This window comes from Arvicola amphibius, chromosome 13, assembly GCF_903992535.2.
Source record: "Arvicola amphibius chromosome 13, mArvAmp1.2, whole genome shotgun sequence".
NCBI classification, from domain to species: Eukaryota; Metazoa; Chordata; class Mammalia; order Rodentia; family Cricetidae; genus Arvicola; species Arvicola amphibius.
Genome location: NC_052059.1, coordinates 68,872,828 through 68,890,665, shown reverse-complemented (window position 1 = coordinate 68,890,665; position 17,838 = coordinate 68,872,828). Strand labels below are relative to the sequence as shown.

Below are 17,838 nucleotides of genomic sequence, written 5' to 3'. Positions count from 1 at the left end.
TTATAACTGATATTAGCCCATAATTCTTGTCTGTGTTAGCCATGTGGCTTGGTACCTTTTTCGGTGAGGCACTCACATCTTGTGAAACTTTCCTCTTTCCATAATTCTCGTTACCACGCCTCTACTTCCTGCTTGGTCACTGTCGCCCGCCTATACTTCCTGCCTGGCTACTGGCCAATCAGCATTTTATTAAAAATAATACAAGTGACAGGGTACAGACCATTGCCCCACAGCAAGGTGCTTATAACCACTGAGCCATCTCTCCAGCCCTGAGGTTTAGTTTCTTTTAAGACAAATTTATATTACCATGTATGAATAATGTATTTATTGAAACTGAGTAATCTTCACTAGGCCAATAGGTAGAGAAATGCAAAACTAATGGTATTTGTAAACTGCTCACAGTTGATGAAGCTCATTCTCCTTGGCTTGAAGTCTGTTTCCCTGGTTTCTCTTCCTCTTCTTATAGAATGTGGCTCTTGTTTATTATAGCCATGTTTTAAATGATGAAGATTCATTCCATGGTAGCCAGAGCTATACAGAGAAACTCTGTCTCAAAAAACAAAAATGAAAATAATAATAAATAAATAATTGAAGATTCTTTGCAAGTTCAATAGAGAGATGCGCTGAGCCTGATCTCAGGCAATAGGGTCCTTTAGTAATGTCAGGTGCTCACAGTAGTGGCGGAAGAGAGGACTGGGATAGGAGATAGAACAGCAACCGGAGCAGCAAAGGAAATTCCTTTTTTCTGAGTTTAGAAGATCTGAGAAGGCACTAGACTGGACAGACAGAGCAGTAATTAGGGAAGTTGATCCTATTGTCCTGCCCTACCTTAGGACTGTTGCATGCTAGTTCAGCAACATGTGGGAGGTACTAGATGGGATACGGGGTGTCTGAGTTACTGTTCCATTGCTGTGAAGAGACACCATGATTGAAGTAAGTCTTGGAAAGTATTTAATTAGGCTTCTTTACACTTTCTGAGGCTTCATCCATTATAACAGGAAGCATGGCAGCAGGGAGCATGGTGGCAGGCAGGTGTGGGGCTGGAAAATAGGTAGCTCCCTAATGACTAAGCATTCAACTAGATGAAACCATGGGACTTCTTATTCAAACCACTCTTCAGTTCAGCCTCAGACAGATTTTTCGGACAAGGGCAAAAAGCAGCCACACTCTTTCCCCAAATACCACAAGAATAACCTCTAGGTCACTTACTCATATTCTTCCCTTCAGAAACATTAAGCTGGGCTATCACCATCTACGTTGCTCTTTTCCACGCTTCTACTAGTGTGGTTCATTCAGCCTTGTTGAAAGCATTCGACTCCCTTCCTAACCCAAAGTCTCAAAGTCCACATTTCACTAACACGGAGCATAGTTAGGCATGTCACAGAAACACACCTCTTCTGGTACCAGTTTCTGTCTTAGTCGCTGTTCTTTTGTTGTGAAGAGACACTGTGACCAAGACATGAAAGAAAGCCTGGCCACAGCCAGGTGTGGTGCAAGACAGCTTCATCACGATCCTCAGGTAGACAGAGAGCCTGGGCCTCACATGGGCCTTTGAAACCACAAAGCCTGTCACACACACAGTGGCATTCTTCCTCCAGTGAGGCCATACCTATTCCAACAAAGCCACGCCTTCTAATTCTTCTAGTCATTCCAAACAGTTTGGTTCTGTGCTGTGAAGCATCCAAATCAAGAGCCTATGGGGACCATTCTTACTGAAACCACCCCATGAAGTATAGCTAATGCCCTCAGTAGGAGCTGCCTCTGTGAGCTAAAAGTCCCTCTCACCTTGTGATGTTATTTAACTTAATTCCTTCTTTATAAATGTTCTGGTGGTGCAGACCCCAAACTTGAGAGCCTAAGGCAAGAGGATGCAAGTTCAATACTTGAACGAGCTTCACAGTAATTCTAAAGCCAGCATGGGTAACTTAGTGAAATGTCTCAAAACAACAACAACCAAAAATAAGTTGCATGGGGATATAGTTCAATAGAAGAGAGCCTGCCCAGCACGAGCGAGATGTTAGGTTCAGTCTGCACTAAGGGGTTTGAGGGTGAGAGTGAGGAGGTTGGGGTGGCAATGAGGGTGGGGAGGGGTCATCCTCAAATACAGGACTAAAAGCTAAAAGGAGCTTCAGTCTATAAATTTGTTCATAAAAGGAATGATAAAGAAAAAACAATAGCCAGGCAGTAGTGGTGGCGCACGCCTTTAATCCCAGCACTTGGGAGGCAGAGGCAGGTGGATCTCTGTGAGTTCGAGGCCAGCCTGGTCTACAGAGTGAGTTCTAGGACAGACACCAAAACTACAGAAAAACTTTGTCTCAGAAAGAAAGAGAGACAGAGAGACACAGAGAGAGACAGAGAGAGAGAGAGAGAGACAGACAGACAGACAGACAGAAAGAGAAAGAAAGAAAGAAAGAAAGAAAGAAAGAAAGAAAGAAAGAAAGAAAGAAAGGTAAACTTAGCAGGAAGATATAAAGAAACTGCAAATACTTACAAACGTTTTCTTCACATTACCAACCAAATGGTAATTAGTAACTAGTACATGGCTTGCATGGGCACAGCAGGGGCAGTATTTGTCTGACTTCTATAACTCAGAATGTTATACTTTTTATTTATGTTTTTTTAACTTTTAGATTTATTTTAGGTTTGAGTTTTTTACTCTCATGTATGGCTATGTATCTTGTAAATTCCTGGTGCCAGAGGAGATCAGAAGAGGGCACCAGATCTCCTGGAACTGGCGTAGCATATGGTTGTGAGCTGCAACATGGTTGCTAGGAACCAACCCTGGATCCTCTGCAAGAGCAACAAGTGCTTTTAACAGCTGAGCATCTCTCCAGCCATGTGCTCCACTCCTTTTCTTCTCTGAGTTGGTGGTTTATCAATTTCCTCTCCAGACTAAAGAATGCTTTTGAGGAGCTAGAGGACCCGGATGTGGTTCTCTGCACCCACATCAGCGCTGCGGAGCAGAGTGCACTGCTCATGCGGAGGACCCGGGTGTGGTTCTCTGTACCCATATCAGAGTGCACTGCTCATGCGGAGGACCCGGGTGTGGTTCTCTGCACCCATATCAGAGTGCACTTCTCATGCGGAGGACCCGGATGTGGTTCTCTGCACCCATATCAGTGCTGCAGAGCAGAGTGCACTGCTCATGCGGAGGACCCAGGTTTGGTTCTCTGCACCCACATCAGACGGCTCACAACTGCTCCAGGGGATTCAACACCTGTATGTGTGTACACTCCCTCCCCACAAACACATCCAAATATTTAGAGTTAACACATACATGCCTTGGAGACAGAGTTTCTCTATGTAGCCCTGGCCATAGAATTCTAGAAGATCAAGCTGACCTCACAGAGAGCCATGTGCCTCTGCCTCTGGAGTGTTTGGAGTGGTAGCATATGCTACCATATCTAGCATAAAGTAAATATTTAAAACGTGATTTTCATAACATGCAGAGTAAATTAGTCCAGAGAGCGGGGTTGGATAGGGTGGAATAGCAGTGGGAAAACTTCTCTGGACTTTTGTTCCCTTGTGGTTCATGCCTTTCATTTTTTATTTAGGAAGTAGTCAGCCTCTATCACCTTCTTCGGGGTCAGAGCTGTTAGATTACGTCTTAATGTCTACCCAGGTATTCCAAGTACTAAGGGATGCACAAATGGAGAAATGAAAATGAAAGAACCAAAGTGATACTTTAAACAACAAAAAACACTTTAAAATATTTTAATAATTAGAGAAATATTGGTGGTAGTGGGAGTAAATATTTCAAGTGGGGAAAACTCCATTTTGTGATCTAGAGAGAATAAGAGATAACAGTTGAGGACAAGTATTAAACAGGCTTCCCGCCCAGAATCATGGAGATTTTTACCTATGCGATGGGATCTCATATAGGTCAGGCTAGCCTTCAACCTACTTGTGGCTAAGAATGACCTTGAATGTCTGAACCTTTGAGCTTTACGTTCCAAGTTCTGGGCTTCTAGACAGATTTATACCCAGCTTTATGTGGTGTTGGGGACTGAGCCCAGCACTTTATGCAAGCTAGACACACACTCTACCAAGTACATCCCAGCTCTTGAGGTTCCGCAAGAATTCTGTTTGGTTTTTTGAGACAGAGTCTCTGTGTCACTCCGGCTGTCCTGAAACTCACTCTGTAGACCAGGCTGGTCTCAGCCTTAGAGATCCTCCTGCCTCTGCCTCCTGAATGCTGGGGTTAAAAATGTGCACTTGTGACTATATTGTAATTTTATTAAGTGTTAATAACCACATGTGACTATTCTGAGTATTGTAGGATTCTAGATGATGATGATAGACTAAATGAGCTGCTAATTTTTCTTTGATCCAATTTAAAGTTAGGTGGATATTAAAACATAAAAAGAAGCAATGGGAAATAGTAAAAGCCAACATTTAATGTGTGGTTATTATAATTATAATTACAGTGCCAGGTACTTAACAAAACACTTAACCGTATTTTATATGATCCTTGCAAGAGTAGCAAATAAATTACTCTAATCATTTTCCAGATGAGAAAATTTAGACACAGAAATTTTCTTGGGGATGGATGAAATGTAGTGGTATATTATTTGTATTTGATAAATAAATCTTGCCTGAAGACCAGAGGCAAAGCTAAAGCCACTAAAGGCGTGTGCCACCATGCCTGGCCCTAATGATTCAAAAAGGCCTAATAATGATAATAATAATAATGTAAACCAATTAAAAATTAAAAAGAGCAGTCAAGTCGGGTGGGAGTGGCTCTGTGAGTCTGAGGCCAGCCTAGTCTACAGAGCAAGTTCCAGGACAGCTAGAGAAACCCTGTCTGGAAAGACCCCCCTCAAAAAAAAATTAGGTATTTCCTTGAACTGTTTTTTTTTTTTTCTCTTTCTTTCCACCCCACCTCCACCCTCCCTGCCCTAACTGCACAGACTGGCCCAGGCTGGCCTCAATCGTTACAACTACTACTACTACTATTTAGACAAGGTCTCGCCATGAGCAGCCCTGGCTGGCCCGGAACTCAGAGATCCCCTGCTTCTGTCCAGAGCTCTGGGATTAAAGGTGTGTACACCGGCTTTCCAGCTATTAAACTGGTGCGTAGTTAAGGCTCAATAGATATTTTTAAGTGAACGAGAAAACTAGGATTGAGAAACAGTGGCTTGAGTTGTGGTAAAACAGCAGGCAGGAGAGAGCTCCCAGGAGAGAGGCAGGAAAAGGGATTTTGAGATCTAAGTAAGGTTTGGTTAAGGAGGAGGAATTTCGAATGCTTACCACAGCGGTATACTGTTTAGGTGTGTGGGGTGCGTGTGTATAATTCTGTTGCTTGAATTTTCTTCCTGACAGTTCTCAGGGTTAGCAGAATTGCCTGGACCCGGTACGGTGCATCCATTCCATTTGTCGCCAATCCTGTCTGTGTCTAGGAGCCAAGCAGTCTAGACCCAACCTCGAGCTGTGTGTTCCCGCAGATCCGGGAGGCACCAAGTCAGCACTGTCTCCCGAGTGGCCCCACTTCCCTATTCCCGAAAGTAACTTAGTCAACGTTTTGCTTCATTCTATTCTAGGATTGCACAACCTATGGCTTGAATTTTTCTCGCTTTCCAAATTCTTACACAATAGCGCAGCGGAGAATGAAGTCGCAGGTCGGCGGTTCCAGGGCTCTCCACCCTGCGTCTAGTCCTCTGCCCACACAGGCCTCCTTTCCTGGGTGGGAGGACCGTGACTGTGTGTGGGGTCGAGATGCTGGGTGCCCTAGACTCGGAGAGGACTCTGGCGAGGCTTCCTGCCACACCTCTGGGTGAGGGTGTGTCACCATGGAGACGAGGCCGCTGCCATTGGCTGGCGCCTCGGGCCGGGGCTATAAAGCCGGGCTGGAGCACGGTGCACTAACAGCGTTGGCCCGGACTCAGACGGTGTCGCCCGCGGAGCGGAAAGGGCAGGATCTCGGCGCGGCCGTCGGTGACACCATGGAGAACAACGAGTGAGTGGGGGGCTCGGGGACGGGGGGGGGCTCGGGGACGGGACGCTCTGCCGAGGGGACGGGCTGGGCCCAGGCAAGGAGCGAGCCCGCGGGGGACGCGGAGAGGCCTGGCGCGGAGCCCGGCGGCGGACTCGGGGTTCCGGAACGCTGGGGCGGCGGGCGGGCGGGCGCGGGAATCCAGCTGCCCGGCGCCCGGAGCAGGAAGGAACAGGTTAGCGCAGTGTAGGCGACTCCTGTCGGGAACTGTGGTGCCTCTGTGTGTGCTGGGATGCTTGTAGGGAAGCAGGAACAGCCCTGGCCACTTCATAACACAACTTTGCATTCTAGGGGTCCAGGTAACCAGAACATAATTCTCTTGTGCTAGCCCGCACTTCCTCCTCTAGAAGGAAAACTGCTCACTTTCCAAGACAGCCCCTCTCTTCCCTCCAAACTAGACGTCGCATTAACAAGTTGGGAATGGAGTCTTTGTAAGGCTGAGAAATATTTATTGATCTGCTCAGAAGACTTCCACTCTTTTCTGTCCGAAAAACAAACAAACAAACAAAAAACCCTCCGTTTTGCGTTGGGAATTTCCAGATTAATTCACCGACAGAGCTGTAGGGATAACCACAGGGTCGGATTTTCTTGAGGACTGAACTATGGCTGGACATGGCCAGTTGTCATGCCCCGTATCTTCCCGCCCTTCGGGTTGCGGTTTCATTCATTTCTTGCTATTTTTGTCGCCCTGTGACTCGCTCTCTCCCCGCCCTAGCTGTTTCATCGAGGGTAACCTGTTGTGTTGCAGTCCTCTTTGTCTCCTATAATTATTCTTGTGACTCTGTGTGACAAAGTCCTCAAATACTTCCAGGCTGGGCTCCTTATCCTAAAGTCTGGGGCTGCCACTGGGACTTAAGACTTTCTTGCTGGAAGAAAAAAAAATCTTGCTGAGGTTTTTTTTTTTTTTTTTTTTTTTTTTTTTTTTTTTTTTAAGTTGTGCTCATTTTTTGTTTTGTTTTGTTTTGTTTTGTTTTTGTTTTTCAAGACAGGGTTTCTCTGTAGCTTTGATGCCTGTCCTGGAACTAGCTCTTGTAGACCAGGCTGGTCTTGAACGCACAGAAATCTGCCTGCCTCTGCCTCCCGAGTGCTGGGATTAAAGGTGTGTGCCACCACCACCCAGCTAATTGTGCTCAATTTATGTTCCATGTCAAAGAGCAATCTTTAATCTTTACAGTTGGTTGTGATGGAACTGGACTTGGGACTGTGAGTGAGAAGGTTCTGGGGTTTGTTTGGTTTTTCGTTTGTTTGCTTGTTTTTTTAAACCCTTTGGTTTCTTGAGACAGGATTTCTCTGTGTAGCTCTGGTGCCTGTCCTAGAACTCGATTTGTAGACCAGGTTGGCCAGAGATACATCTCTGCCTCTGTTTCCCAAGTGCTGGGATTAAAGGTGTACACCACTCCTGACTTTTTAGCAAGTTTAACAAACATGTTCAGAGGAACTAAGACTCTTAATAGACTTCTACTAGGAGTGTTCTTATTACTTATTAATAAGTAATAAAAATAAAAAGCTCAGGGCTGGTGACATGACTCCAGAGGTGAAGGTGGTTGCTGCAAAGCCTGCACGTTCCGTCCTTGGGACCCACATGACTGAAGGAGAGAACTAATCCTACTGACACACATGCTGTAGCGTCTTTGTGCACACCACACACACATATGCTCCAACTAAATCAAACTTTTAAATTAAAATTAAATTAAAAAAATTTCACCTGTGCTGGGTGGTGGTGGCGGCACGTGCCTTTAATCACTCAGGAGGTAGAGGCAGACCAATCTCTGTGAGTTTGAGGCCAGCCTGGTCTACAGAGTGAGTTCCAGGACAGATGGAGCTACCCAGAGAAATCCTGTTTCAAAACAAAACTAGAAAAAAAATTTTTCATCCAAAAAGCTACCTAAAGTCCTAGTTACTCTAGTGGTAGACTGAGGTGAGAAAATCCATTGAGCCCAGGGGTTGGAGATTATTGTAAGCAAAGTAGGGAGACTTTTTTTGTTTATCTCAAACAAACAAACAAACAAAAAGCAAAACAAAAGGCAAGAAACTTGCCTTTGGGAAGGCCTTAATTCATTCTGAGTCCTCTCTGTGGTTTGATTCTGCATCATAACTCTGAAACCTGGTTCTATGTCTGTCACCAGGAGAGGTATGGGCCTCCTAGTGCTGGGTGCAACTTAGTGGCAGAGCCCTGTGGGGTGCGTTAATGGAAACAGGCTACATTAACTTTTCTCACGCTCTGGGATGAAAGGTGTTTCACGTCAGACGTTTAGTGGGCCGGTTCAAAGGAGAGATGGAGAAGTGGAGGAGTAAACAGCCAGGTTTTCTGCGCCAACAGCCATTTTCCTATGTACTTGGAATAGCAGGTGAACTCACTTTGTTTCCTTCCCCCAGATTCACTTATGAAGATTATCAGAGCACTGCTGAGTGGCTTCGGTCGCACACTACGCATCGGCCTCAAGTGGCCGTGATCTGTGGTTCCGGGCTAGGAGGTCTGACTGCTAAATTAACTCAGGCCCAGGTCTTTGAGTACAGTGAGATACCCAACTTTCCCAAAAGCACAGGTACTGGCTGGGACTGGGAGCTGTTGGTGGGTAAAGAGAGCGATGACCGAGGAAACTCTAGGGAAAGAAAACATTTACTTTGGGTTTTTTTTTCTGTTTCTGAGGTTTAGTCCATTTTCGTGTTGTGGAGCGTGGAGGCATGCTTGACACTAGAGCTACATCCTAAGGCCAAGCCCAGTCCCAGTGACACACTTCTCCAATAGGCCACACCTCCCTGGTGACTAAGAATTCGAGTCTATGCACCTTTGGGCCATTCTTTTTTTTGTTTGTTTGATTGCTTTTTTTTGTTTTTGGAGACAGGGTTTCTCTGGGTCGCTTTTGTTTTTGGAGACAGGGTTTCTCTGGGTTGCTTTGTAGACCAGGCTGGTCTCCCTAACCCTAACCCTAACCCTAACCCTAACCCAGCTGCCTGCCTCTGCCTCCGTGTGCTGGGATTAAAGGTGAGCACCACTATCAACCAGCATGGGAGCCATTCTTATTCAAAGCACCATAATGAATTTATGTGGAATCTAATCAAGGAGATGTTTCTACTTTTGTCCTATCATTTGACCACTGTGGAATCAGAATGACTTTAGAAAGAAATTGCCCTGATTGAAATTCTACAGTGTGTGTGTGTGTGTGTGTGTGTGTGTGTGTGTGTGTTGAGGTGGTGAAATTCTATAGTATGTCCTGTGCGTGTGCTGCCTTGGTGAGATTGCTCAGCAGGAAAAGTTGCCTGTAGCAAGGAGTTGCTTGTTCATCCTGGCCGCCCAGAACTGAAATAACCACACAGAAACTATTAATTAAAACACTGCTTGGCCCATTAGCTCCAGGTTCTTATTGGCTAACTCTTATATTAATCTAACCCATTTCTATTAATCTGTATATCACCACATGGCAGCGGCTTACTTTCAAAGATTCAGCACATCTATCTCTGGCAGTGGATCCATGGCGTCTCAGACGCTGCCCTTTCTCCCAGAATTCAGTTCTGTCTTCCCCACCCTCCTAAGTTCTGCCCTATCAACAGGCCAAGGCAGTTCCTTTATTTACCAATGAAAGCAACACATAGACAGAAGGACCTCCTACTACACCAGTTGTCTGTCCTCAGACATGATGTTCGGTCCCCAAGATCCATTTACTGAAAGGAAAGAACTGACTCCCTCCAGCTACCTTCACACAACACACACACACACACACACCTGCTTGCACACACACTCTGTCGCACTCTCTCCTCCAGTCCGTGGCTTTAGTGGAGGAAGCAGTATCTGAAGCCCCAGGACAAGAACCCGTCCGTTCCCAGTGTCTCCTGTCGTCTGTCATCTCTATCTGCAGCGTAGATACACAATGACAACAGTCACGCTGTGGCCACCACGTGGTTATGGATGCACACAGGGATTAGTATAGAGGACACTTGGTTACAGCAGCTTTGAAAAGGGACCCATATGCCTCATTATTATGGAGCTCTGACATCTCAGTGTAGCCCTGGGACCGCAGCCTGGAAACATGGGCTCAGGTTAGAAAGGCCAGGTGAGACAGGGCAAGCAAGAGTACTTGATTTTTGCTTTTTTTTTTTTTTTTAAATTTATCTCCTTTGGTGCAAGTTTGGAAGGCCAGAGTAGGGAGGTATGGGGATAAGGAATAGAAAGGTAATGTTAAAGAGAGAAGAGCAAAGGAAAATAGTAGTGGCATCCACCCCAATGCCACTCTTTCCTCCAGAGAGAACCCAGTACTAAGTGATCAGTTGCTTTATAGTTGATTGACTTACTTTTCATTTGGGGGATTTTCCAGGTATGTCAACTTGTTCTATTACTAGTATTTTCTTATGTTTCTTCTTGGTTCTAGTTCCTCTTCCTGGCAGATCCATTCCTTAAAGAATTTTAAATAGAGGACACTGTCAGATGGGGATGTGATAATGGTTAATCTTGCTCCCTAGCCCCACATACTCTGCATGGGTATTGTTTCCCATGGGACGGTTCAATGGGTCAGAAAGAACGAGTTGTATGGGTCTCAAACGGACTCTTCCTCCTTGTTCGACTTCGGGATGCCGGCATAGTTAGAGTTAATTATCAGACATAGCTTAGAACTTGGGAAATCTGAGGAAAGGCCTATAGTTACTGAGTCCACTGATTCTAACTTTGGTTTGTACTCACTTTTGCTCCTTCACATATGAGTTTCTTTTTGACACGTCATGTTTTGTTGATACTCATGGAAACCTGCCCTTTGCCAAACAGAACTGAAGGAGTAGAAGATTGGGGCGTGGGAGCAGAGGGGGTGGGGGAAAGGGAGTGGGAAGAGAGAAGGGAAGGGAAACTGGCCAGAATGTAAAACAAGCAAACAAGTTTCTCCATCTTTGGAAACATCCTTTGAAATCCTTTCTGTTGGGGCTGGAGAGATGGCTCAGTGGTTAAGAGCGCTGCCTGCTCTTCCAAAGGTCCTGAGTTCAATTCCCAGCAACCACATGGTGGCTCACAACCATCTGTAATGGGGTCTGGTACCCTCTTCTGGCCTGCAGGCACACGCACAGACAGAATATTGTATACATAATAAATAAATACATATTTTTTTTAAAAAAAGGAATCCTTTCTGTTGTTTTGTTAATGTTCACATCAAATATTCTTACCTCACACCTAGTTCCGTTTGTATGATTATGACGATCTGGTCACCAGACTTCTGTTGTCTTATGTTTAATTATATCATCTTATGTTAAACACAACGAGTGGTTTCTAGTCAGTGCCAGAGTGTGTGTTACAGGAAAGAATGGTCACGATTTGAGGCAGGCTCTCACTGTGTGTCCCTGGCGACCTGGAACTGACGGGGATCTGCCTGCTTCTGCCTCCTCAGAGCCACCACGCCTGCCATGATCACTTTGCTTTTCCTTTTCTGTTTGCAGTGCCGGGTCATGCTGGTCGCCTGGTGTTTGGATTCCTGAATGGCAGAGCCTGTGTGATGATGCAGGGCAGGTTCCATACATACGAAGGTTACTCACTGTCAAAGGTAAATCAGGGGCACAAGCTTGGTTGGACCTGCGGGAAATGGGGAGGGCTATTCTACTTTATTGTCTATTTGGGCTAGGTAAATTTTCAATTTCTTGTTGCCTCTTGTTTCATGGTGTGTATTATGTACACCTTTGTGGATAGGTTGGTGAGGTTTTGAAAAGTCTTTTCTGATCTTTTCCATTTAAGGTGACATTCCCAGTGAGGGTTTTCCATCTTCTGGGTGTGGACACTTTGGTAGTCACCAATGCAGCTGGAGGGCTCAACCCCAACTTTGAAGTTGGAGACATCATGTTGATCCGGGATCACATAAACCTACCTGGTTTCTCTGGTCAAAACCCTCTCCGCGGCCCCAACGATGAAAGGTATGTATCTTCTCCCTTTGCTCTCGATGCAGGGGTCCAGATTCGTTCAAGAGTTGGGGAAGAAAGCCCACTTGGTGCCATTTGTCTGTGTTCCAGGTTTGGCGTCCGTTTCCCTGCCATGTCTGACGCTTATGACCGGAATATGAGGCAGAAGGCTTTGAACGCCTGGAAACAAATGGGGGAGCAGCGGGAATTACAGGAAGGCACCTACGTGATGCTGGCAGGTCCCAATTTCGAGACTGTGGCAGAGAGCCGCTTGCTAAGGATGCTGGGAGCAGATGCTGTTGGTGAGAAGCGAGATTGGGCTGGCTGGGGGCTGGGGGCTGGAGGCAAGGATCTGCTCAAATAGCGAAGGGGAGGACGAGGTGATGGATCTGGGGAAGGAGGAATTGGGCTTCTGGGGACGTGGTGGACCAGCTTGAGTTTCATCAGCACAGCTGCCTTCTGCACCTGAGCCTGGAAGTTGACCTCATATCCTAACTGAGACGAGCACCAGAGTATAGAAACTAGTCGGGCTGCTGGGGAGACGTGGGACAGCACGTGCTCCACACTCGTTTGGTTGCTTTCTGAGCGGGTGACGGTCGTCTTCTCCCTCTCCCCATCAGGCATGAGCACTGTCCCAGAAGTCATTGTCGCCCGGCATTGTGGGCTTCGAGTCTTTGGTTTCTCACTCATTACTAACAAGGTCGTCATGGATTATGCAAACCTGGAGAAGGCCAATCACAAGGAAGTCTTAGAGGCTGGGAAAGCAGCCGCACAGAAACTGGAACAATTCGTCTGCATCCTCATGGATAACATTCCACCCCGCGAGCACGCAGCCAGCTGAGTGGTCTCTGGGGCTTTGCTGCTTCCCTGCTGGAGTCCAAGTAGCTGCCTGCTTTGGTCCCTTGCTGGGGTGACTAGTCTCTGCTCTTAGATTGTTGCAGAAAGGAAAGAGAAAGATTCCTGCCCTTCACCTTCCCCTTGCTCTTCCACCCTTCTGATGTCTGTCCCTCTTGCTCAGCTGGCTTCTCAAAACAGTCCACCTTCCAGACCTGGGAGAGCTGGATTCCATGCCCACCACACTTGGGGTGTAAGACATTACTTTCCAGTCCTTGGAGAGCTGGAGCCCACGCCCACCACACTTAGGGTGTGTTTGTAAGACAGTACCTTCCAGACATGGGAGACCATACTCGTGCTCGCCTGGGCCAGTCTGGCTTCCCTAAAGCACCAGAGACCAACCCAATACTTCTTGGATTTTATTTAGCACCATAATGTTTTGAGAATAAAGAAATCAAATACTTTCTTGTTTTGTGTAATTTGGTATGAAGTTGGCATAGGCCAACATAGGCTTGAGAAACTGTGGGACCACATGTCTTGTCTGATGCTCTGATTTTCTGGATTTAGCTAAGGATGGAGAAGAGGTGGCCGGTGGGGAGCAAAGAATGAAGATGGAAGAACGGGGATGTAAGGAGTAGAGTGACCACTTGTCACACTGCTGGCCAAGTTCTTTCTAACCCCAGCCAAGCCTGTGAAGTTGGGCCGTACTCGGTTTCTTCTTAAGCACTATGTGATGGCTATTCTTGGTTGTCAACATAACTACATCTGGAATTAATTAAAATCCAAAAATAGATAGCACACCTGTAGGGATTTTTGCTTAATTTGAAATGGAAAGATCTACTTCTAATCTGGACACCTTGAATTCAGATCTTGAGTTGGGAAGACACACCTTTAATCCAGATCTAATCTGGACCACTCCTTCTACTGGAAGCCTATGAGGAAATGGAAGAAGGAAGCTTTTGCTTTTTGCCTGCTTCCATCTTCCTGCTAGCAAGTCCAGTCCTTTACTGGCTTTACAGTCTACTTCAGGATTCCAGCTTACACTGAAAACCAGACGAGGCCTTCAGCCTCATGGACTGAGCAACTACTGGATTCTTGGACTTTTGTTCATAGTCAGCCATTGTTGGATAAGCCTGTAAGTCATCCATCTATCCATCTATCTGTCCATCCATCCATCTACCCATCCATCTATACATCCATCTATCCTAGACATCTATCCATCCATCCATCCATCCATCCATCCATCCATCCATCCATCTATCCATCCATCCATCCATCCACCTATCGCCTTGCTTACACGTTAAGGAAATTGTACTACCCAAAATTAAACATCTTCAAGAGAAATGGTTCAAATTAAGGGAGCTAGGTCTGGGAGGATCCCCAAATCGAAAACTTCTGGGAACAACTAATGCTGAGTCCACTCTTATGTGAGAGGACCAAGGCGCCTACAGTGGACTGGTTTTCCCTGTTTCATGGAAGGCATCAAAACACGCTCAAATTGTATTTTTTCCTTGAGTTTAAACAAGGTCAGCTTTATCATCAACAAATTCTTATGTGTGGAACATTGTCCTAAACAATTGTAACATAAATTGGTAAAAGAGGAAGTAGGTGGGAAGCAGAAAATGTATATAAGAAATAAAGAGCAAGGCTAAGATAATCATGCCGTTTGTCTGCTAATGACTTTTTACTAATCTTGCTTAACTTTATATTACCATGATTCAGAATCATCTCTTTCCACTAAACTTTGAGGACACCCTAAGTTGTGAGAGGAAAAGGAGGAATACAGTAATATGTGAGAATCAATGATCCTGTCTGCTTCTGGAATGCAAAGGAGAACTAACGGGGTGGGGGAAGGGAATGTGGAAATGTATTCATGAGACTTGAGTTAAAGATGGTGGCAAAGATATCCCAGAAGGCACTACTTAAGTACATTTGGGAATTTTTTTTAAATGGCTAAAGTGAAGAAATGAACAGAAAGATCAGAGGTAAAGTAGGAAAGGCAGTTGTTCAGGGCCCTGATCTAGGCTGAGGTGTAGAAACTACATCTCCTAGGCTAATAGATGGCCATTCAAGTCCAATAAGGTAAAGACCCACAGCCAACAACTGCAATGATTATTTCGTCTGCCTAAATGAAGCAAAAAACGCTATTTTTTTTCAAATGGTAATTTTTGCAATAGAGTCTTGTAGCCCTAACTAGACATCAACTCAACTGACTGTAGCTGGGAGCTTTTAAGAAGGCTTTCAGTGGGGCAGAACAGTACAAAAGGGGGCATGAATGAGAAAGATGCATCAGGACATATGTGTACTAACAGTCTAACACACTAGCTGGGGAAGACGGGGGTCCCTGGGCTCAGCGGATACTGGCAAGCGGATACTGTAACTGGGTGAGTTACAGGCCAGTGGAAGACTTCTGCAGGGACCATATAGGCCAGTCAGCATGTTCGATGCTCTCTATCGTGCTTCTTTTAATCAGCACATTTGAGATATTTTACACAAGTAGAGTTCCTAGATACTTTAAGTCAGTGCAGCCAAGAATACATTTCATGACCTTAAGTTTTTGGGAAGCCAAGGAAGTGTGAACAAAACTCTCCAGGAAGAAGCTGCTCCTCAAACCGAACCTTCTGCAAGGCTGACTGTTGGGAGCTGTGGTGACTGGGGACAGTCTGGACTGTCACAGTCCAGAGGCCGCCTTCCACCCTTTTAGATCTACTCACCTCCCTCCTCTCACTGACTGAAAGCTTTGTGCCAACCAGGAAAATCAATTGGAATGTACAAGCGGCACCAGATTCCCTTTGGTGAACCGTATCTTCCAGCGACCAAGAGCTGAAAGTGTCCTCAGAACATCTGAGGCCTTCAGCAAAGGCTTCCTCACTTTCCTGCAGCCTGTTTCTTGGATGTCTCTACCAGTGGATTTGAGAAGTGTCTTTTAGGGGGAAGCTATTTATTCATTTCCTTATGCATTTAGTGGTGCTCTTTTCCCACAAGGGTCACAGGGATCAAACTGGGATTGTCAGGTTTGGCAGGAAGTGCCTTGATTTGCTGAACCATCGAACCGTGATCACTATTAACTGTTAACTATATTAACGATTACTATGAAAACGTCACGAAACCGCTGTATTGGACAGAGAATCTTGGATAAGCTAAAGCTGTGCTGCAGGTCGTGGTCACTCATATTTGATTCCAGGATAAACTATGTCCGATCCACTTTGAGTTGGGAGCTGTGGTTCTGCCACAATAGAAGATTATGACATTAATGTTTTTTAAAGCTGTTTCCTTATACATAGATTGACTATCTATGGGAACAAAAGAACAATGTCAGCACACAGAGGGTACTCAAAGAAACGTTACCTCCCCTCCAGCATAACCAGGGGGTAGGAAAGAGACACTGTCACCCTCCTTGGCAGCCAGAGAGAGCGCTTGACTCTGCTGTACCTTCTACCTAACTTTGATTTGCCTGAGATCCTTTTCCTGATAAATTATGTATGCTTTTTGTAATAATATTTTGTTTCTAAGGGACATCTTTTGAACTAATACTGGCTGTAAGCCTGGTTTTTCTGCCACTATTAATTTGTATGTCAATAAAAATGGAAATTTTCTTTTTTATAATCTGTCCACCTCATTTTTAGGTTTGGCTTAAATTAGATTTAATACTTTTCCAGAGTTATTGCCTTTGTTCTCCTGCGTCAGACCAAAGAACCCCTCCTCCATCTTGGCTTTCACTTTCATTCCCGTTGTGGGTTTGCCGGCCTTGCCTGGTTTATCTCACTTGCCAGTTTCCTCCGTTCCCAGCTCTGTTCTCTGGCTCCTCTCTCCAGTGCGTTGGGGGAGGGACACCATTTTGCTAGTTAGCAGTGGCTTTGTTTCCCCAGTTTCATTCTGAGTGCCATTCTGGCTCCTGCTGGGGCTTGAAACCAAGAGTGAAAGACTCACAGTTCTGCCTGACCTGCTTTGATTCCTCCAAGTGTTCCTTACTCACCCAGGGTTGCCTCAGGCCATTTCCAGCTGGAATAAATGCAAATCCTTGCACCACTGGAATAAACAGAACACAGTCACCGCTGTTCTACCGCCCAACTCCAGCAAAGCATGGAAGTCATTTAGTTGCAATCAGGGAGTGAAGATGGTATATTGCTTTTTTTGTTTGTTTGTTTCATTTATTTCAAACATTCATTAGTTTGGTGCACATGTGTGCCTGCCTGTGCCTGAGTGTGTGTGTGTGTGTGTGTGTGTGTGTGTGTGTGTGCATGCCTGTGTAGACAAGTACAAAGGTGTGGAGATCAGGGGACAGCTTGAGGATTTCGACTTCTACCATGTGACTCCCAGGACTCAAAGGTTGTAGGCCTTGGCAGCAAGTGACTTTTCCCACTGGCCCTTCATTCTCTCGCCTTAAACCAAAGACCCTCTTCCTCCATTTGGCTGGTTTCTTGTGCTTAGCTCATGAGCATATGCCATGTCATTGTGCCTGGCTTCGGTTGTTGTTTTTAGTACAGGTGTTTTAAATATTGTCACTCTAGATATAATAAATGTTAGGGAGCCCATCGAGCCCCTGAGATGCAAAGCCAAGAAAACTGTGTCTGAAATTTCAGGATGTGGCCACTAGGTCCTGGGAGCCTGTTGCTCTTCCCTCACAAAGGAACAGAGACTGTTAATCCAAAGGTGTGAGGAGAGAGACTTAACTCAAACCATCATGGCCAAATTAATTAAGGCAAGCTTTTTTTAAAATTTGCACACACAGGCTGCCTCCCCCTGAGGGGGGTTCAAGAGGTCAGTATTGGATATGAGAAAGACAAGGCTTTTATAGCTAGGAGTAGGGGTTCAAATTTGGAGGACAAGATAGGTGGGGTCGCAGAACACGAACATACGCATAGCAAGTTAGTCCCTCCAGAAACAAAGACATGGTTGCCATTCCTGGAATATGCAACACAGAGCCATTTGTAGTTAAGGTTATAGGTGGGCATAGCCCAATCCTTGAGAAACAGGTTTCATCATAAACAGGAATGAACCAGCTTGTCTTTACTATAGGATGACTTTTAAGCCTAAAATAGAGGCAGGCTGGTTCTTCAGAATCACTAGTATGCACCCTCAGACTTAGGACGTTCCTTTGCCCTGATGAACCCACCTGGCTCTACAGCTGGAGCAGAAGCTAA

General features: G+C 45.5%; 1 protein-coding gene and 1 long non-coding RNA gene across 2 annotated transcripts; one reads left to right on the top strand and one right to left on the bottom strand.

The window, feature by feature from the left end:
• Nucleotides 1-302: 302 nt before the first annotated feature.
• Nucleotides 303-5,725, bottom strand: LOC119799776. Its single transcript, XR_005282948.1, has 2 exons — nucleotides 5,251-5,725; nucleotides 303-546 (listed from the first exon to the last, which is right to left on the bottom strand). It is a non-coding gene; the product is annotated as an uncharacterized LOC119799776 (long non-coding RNA).
• Nucleotides 5,581-13,158, top strand: LOC119799775 (purine nucleoside phosphorylase). The gene is made up of 6 exons (XM_038309641.2): nucleotides 5,581-5,956; nucleotides 8,369-8,538; nucleotides 11,408-11,511; nucleotides 11,700-11,875; nucleotides 11,972-12,162; nucleotides 12,481-13,158. The coding sequence occupies exons 1-6, from the start codon at nucleotides 5,790-5,792 to the stop codon at nucleotides 12,699-12,701; spliced, it is 1,029 nt and encodes a 342-aa protein (XP_038165569.1). The 5' UTR covers nucleotides 5,581-5,789; the 3' UTR covers nucleotides 12,702-13,158.
• The last annotated feature ends 4,680 nt before the right edge of the window (nucleotides 13,159-17,838 follow it).

Excerpts from the sequence above, each read along its gene's own strand:
- LOC119799775 (XM_038309641.2), top strand. The coding sequence starts at position 5,790 with ATGGAGACGAGGCCGCTGCCATTGGCTGGCGCCTCGGGCCGGGGCTAT. Across the intron at positions 8,539-11,407 it reads CAACTTTCCCAAAAGCACAG|TGCCGGGTCATGCTGGTCGC; the intron begins GTACTGGCTGGG and ends TTCTGTTTGCAG. Across the intron at positions 11,876-11,971 it reads CGCGGCCCCAACGATGAAAG|GTTTGGCGTCCGTTTCCCTG; the intron begins GTATGTATCTTC and ends TCTGTGTTCCAG.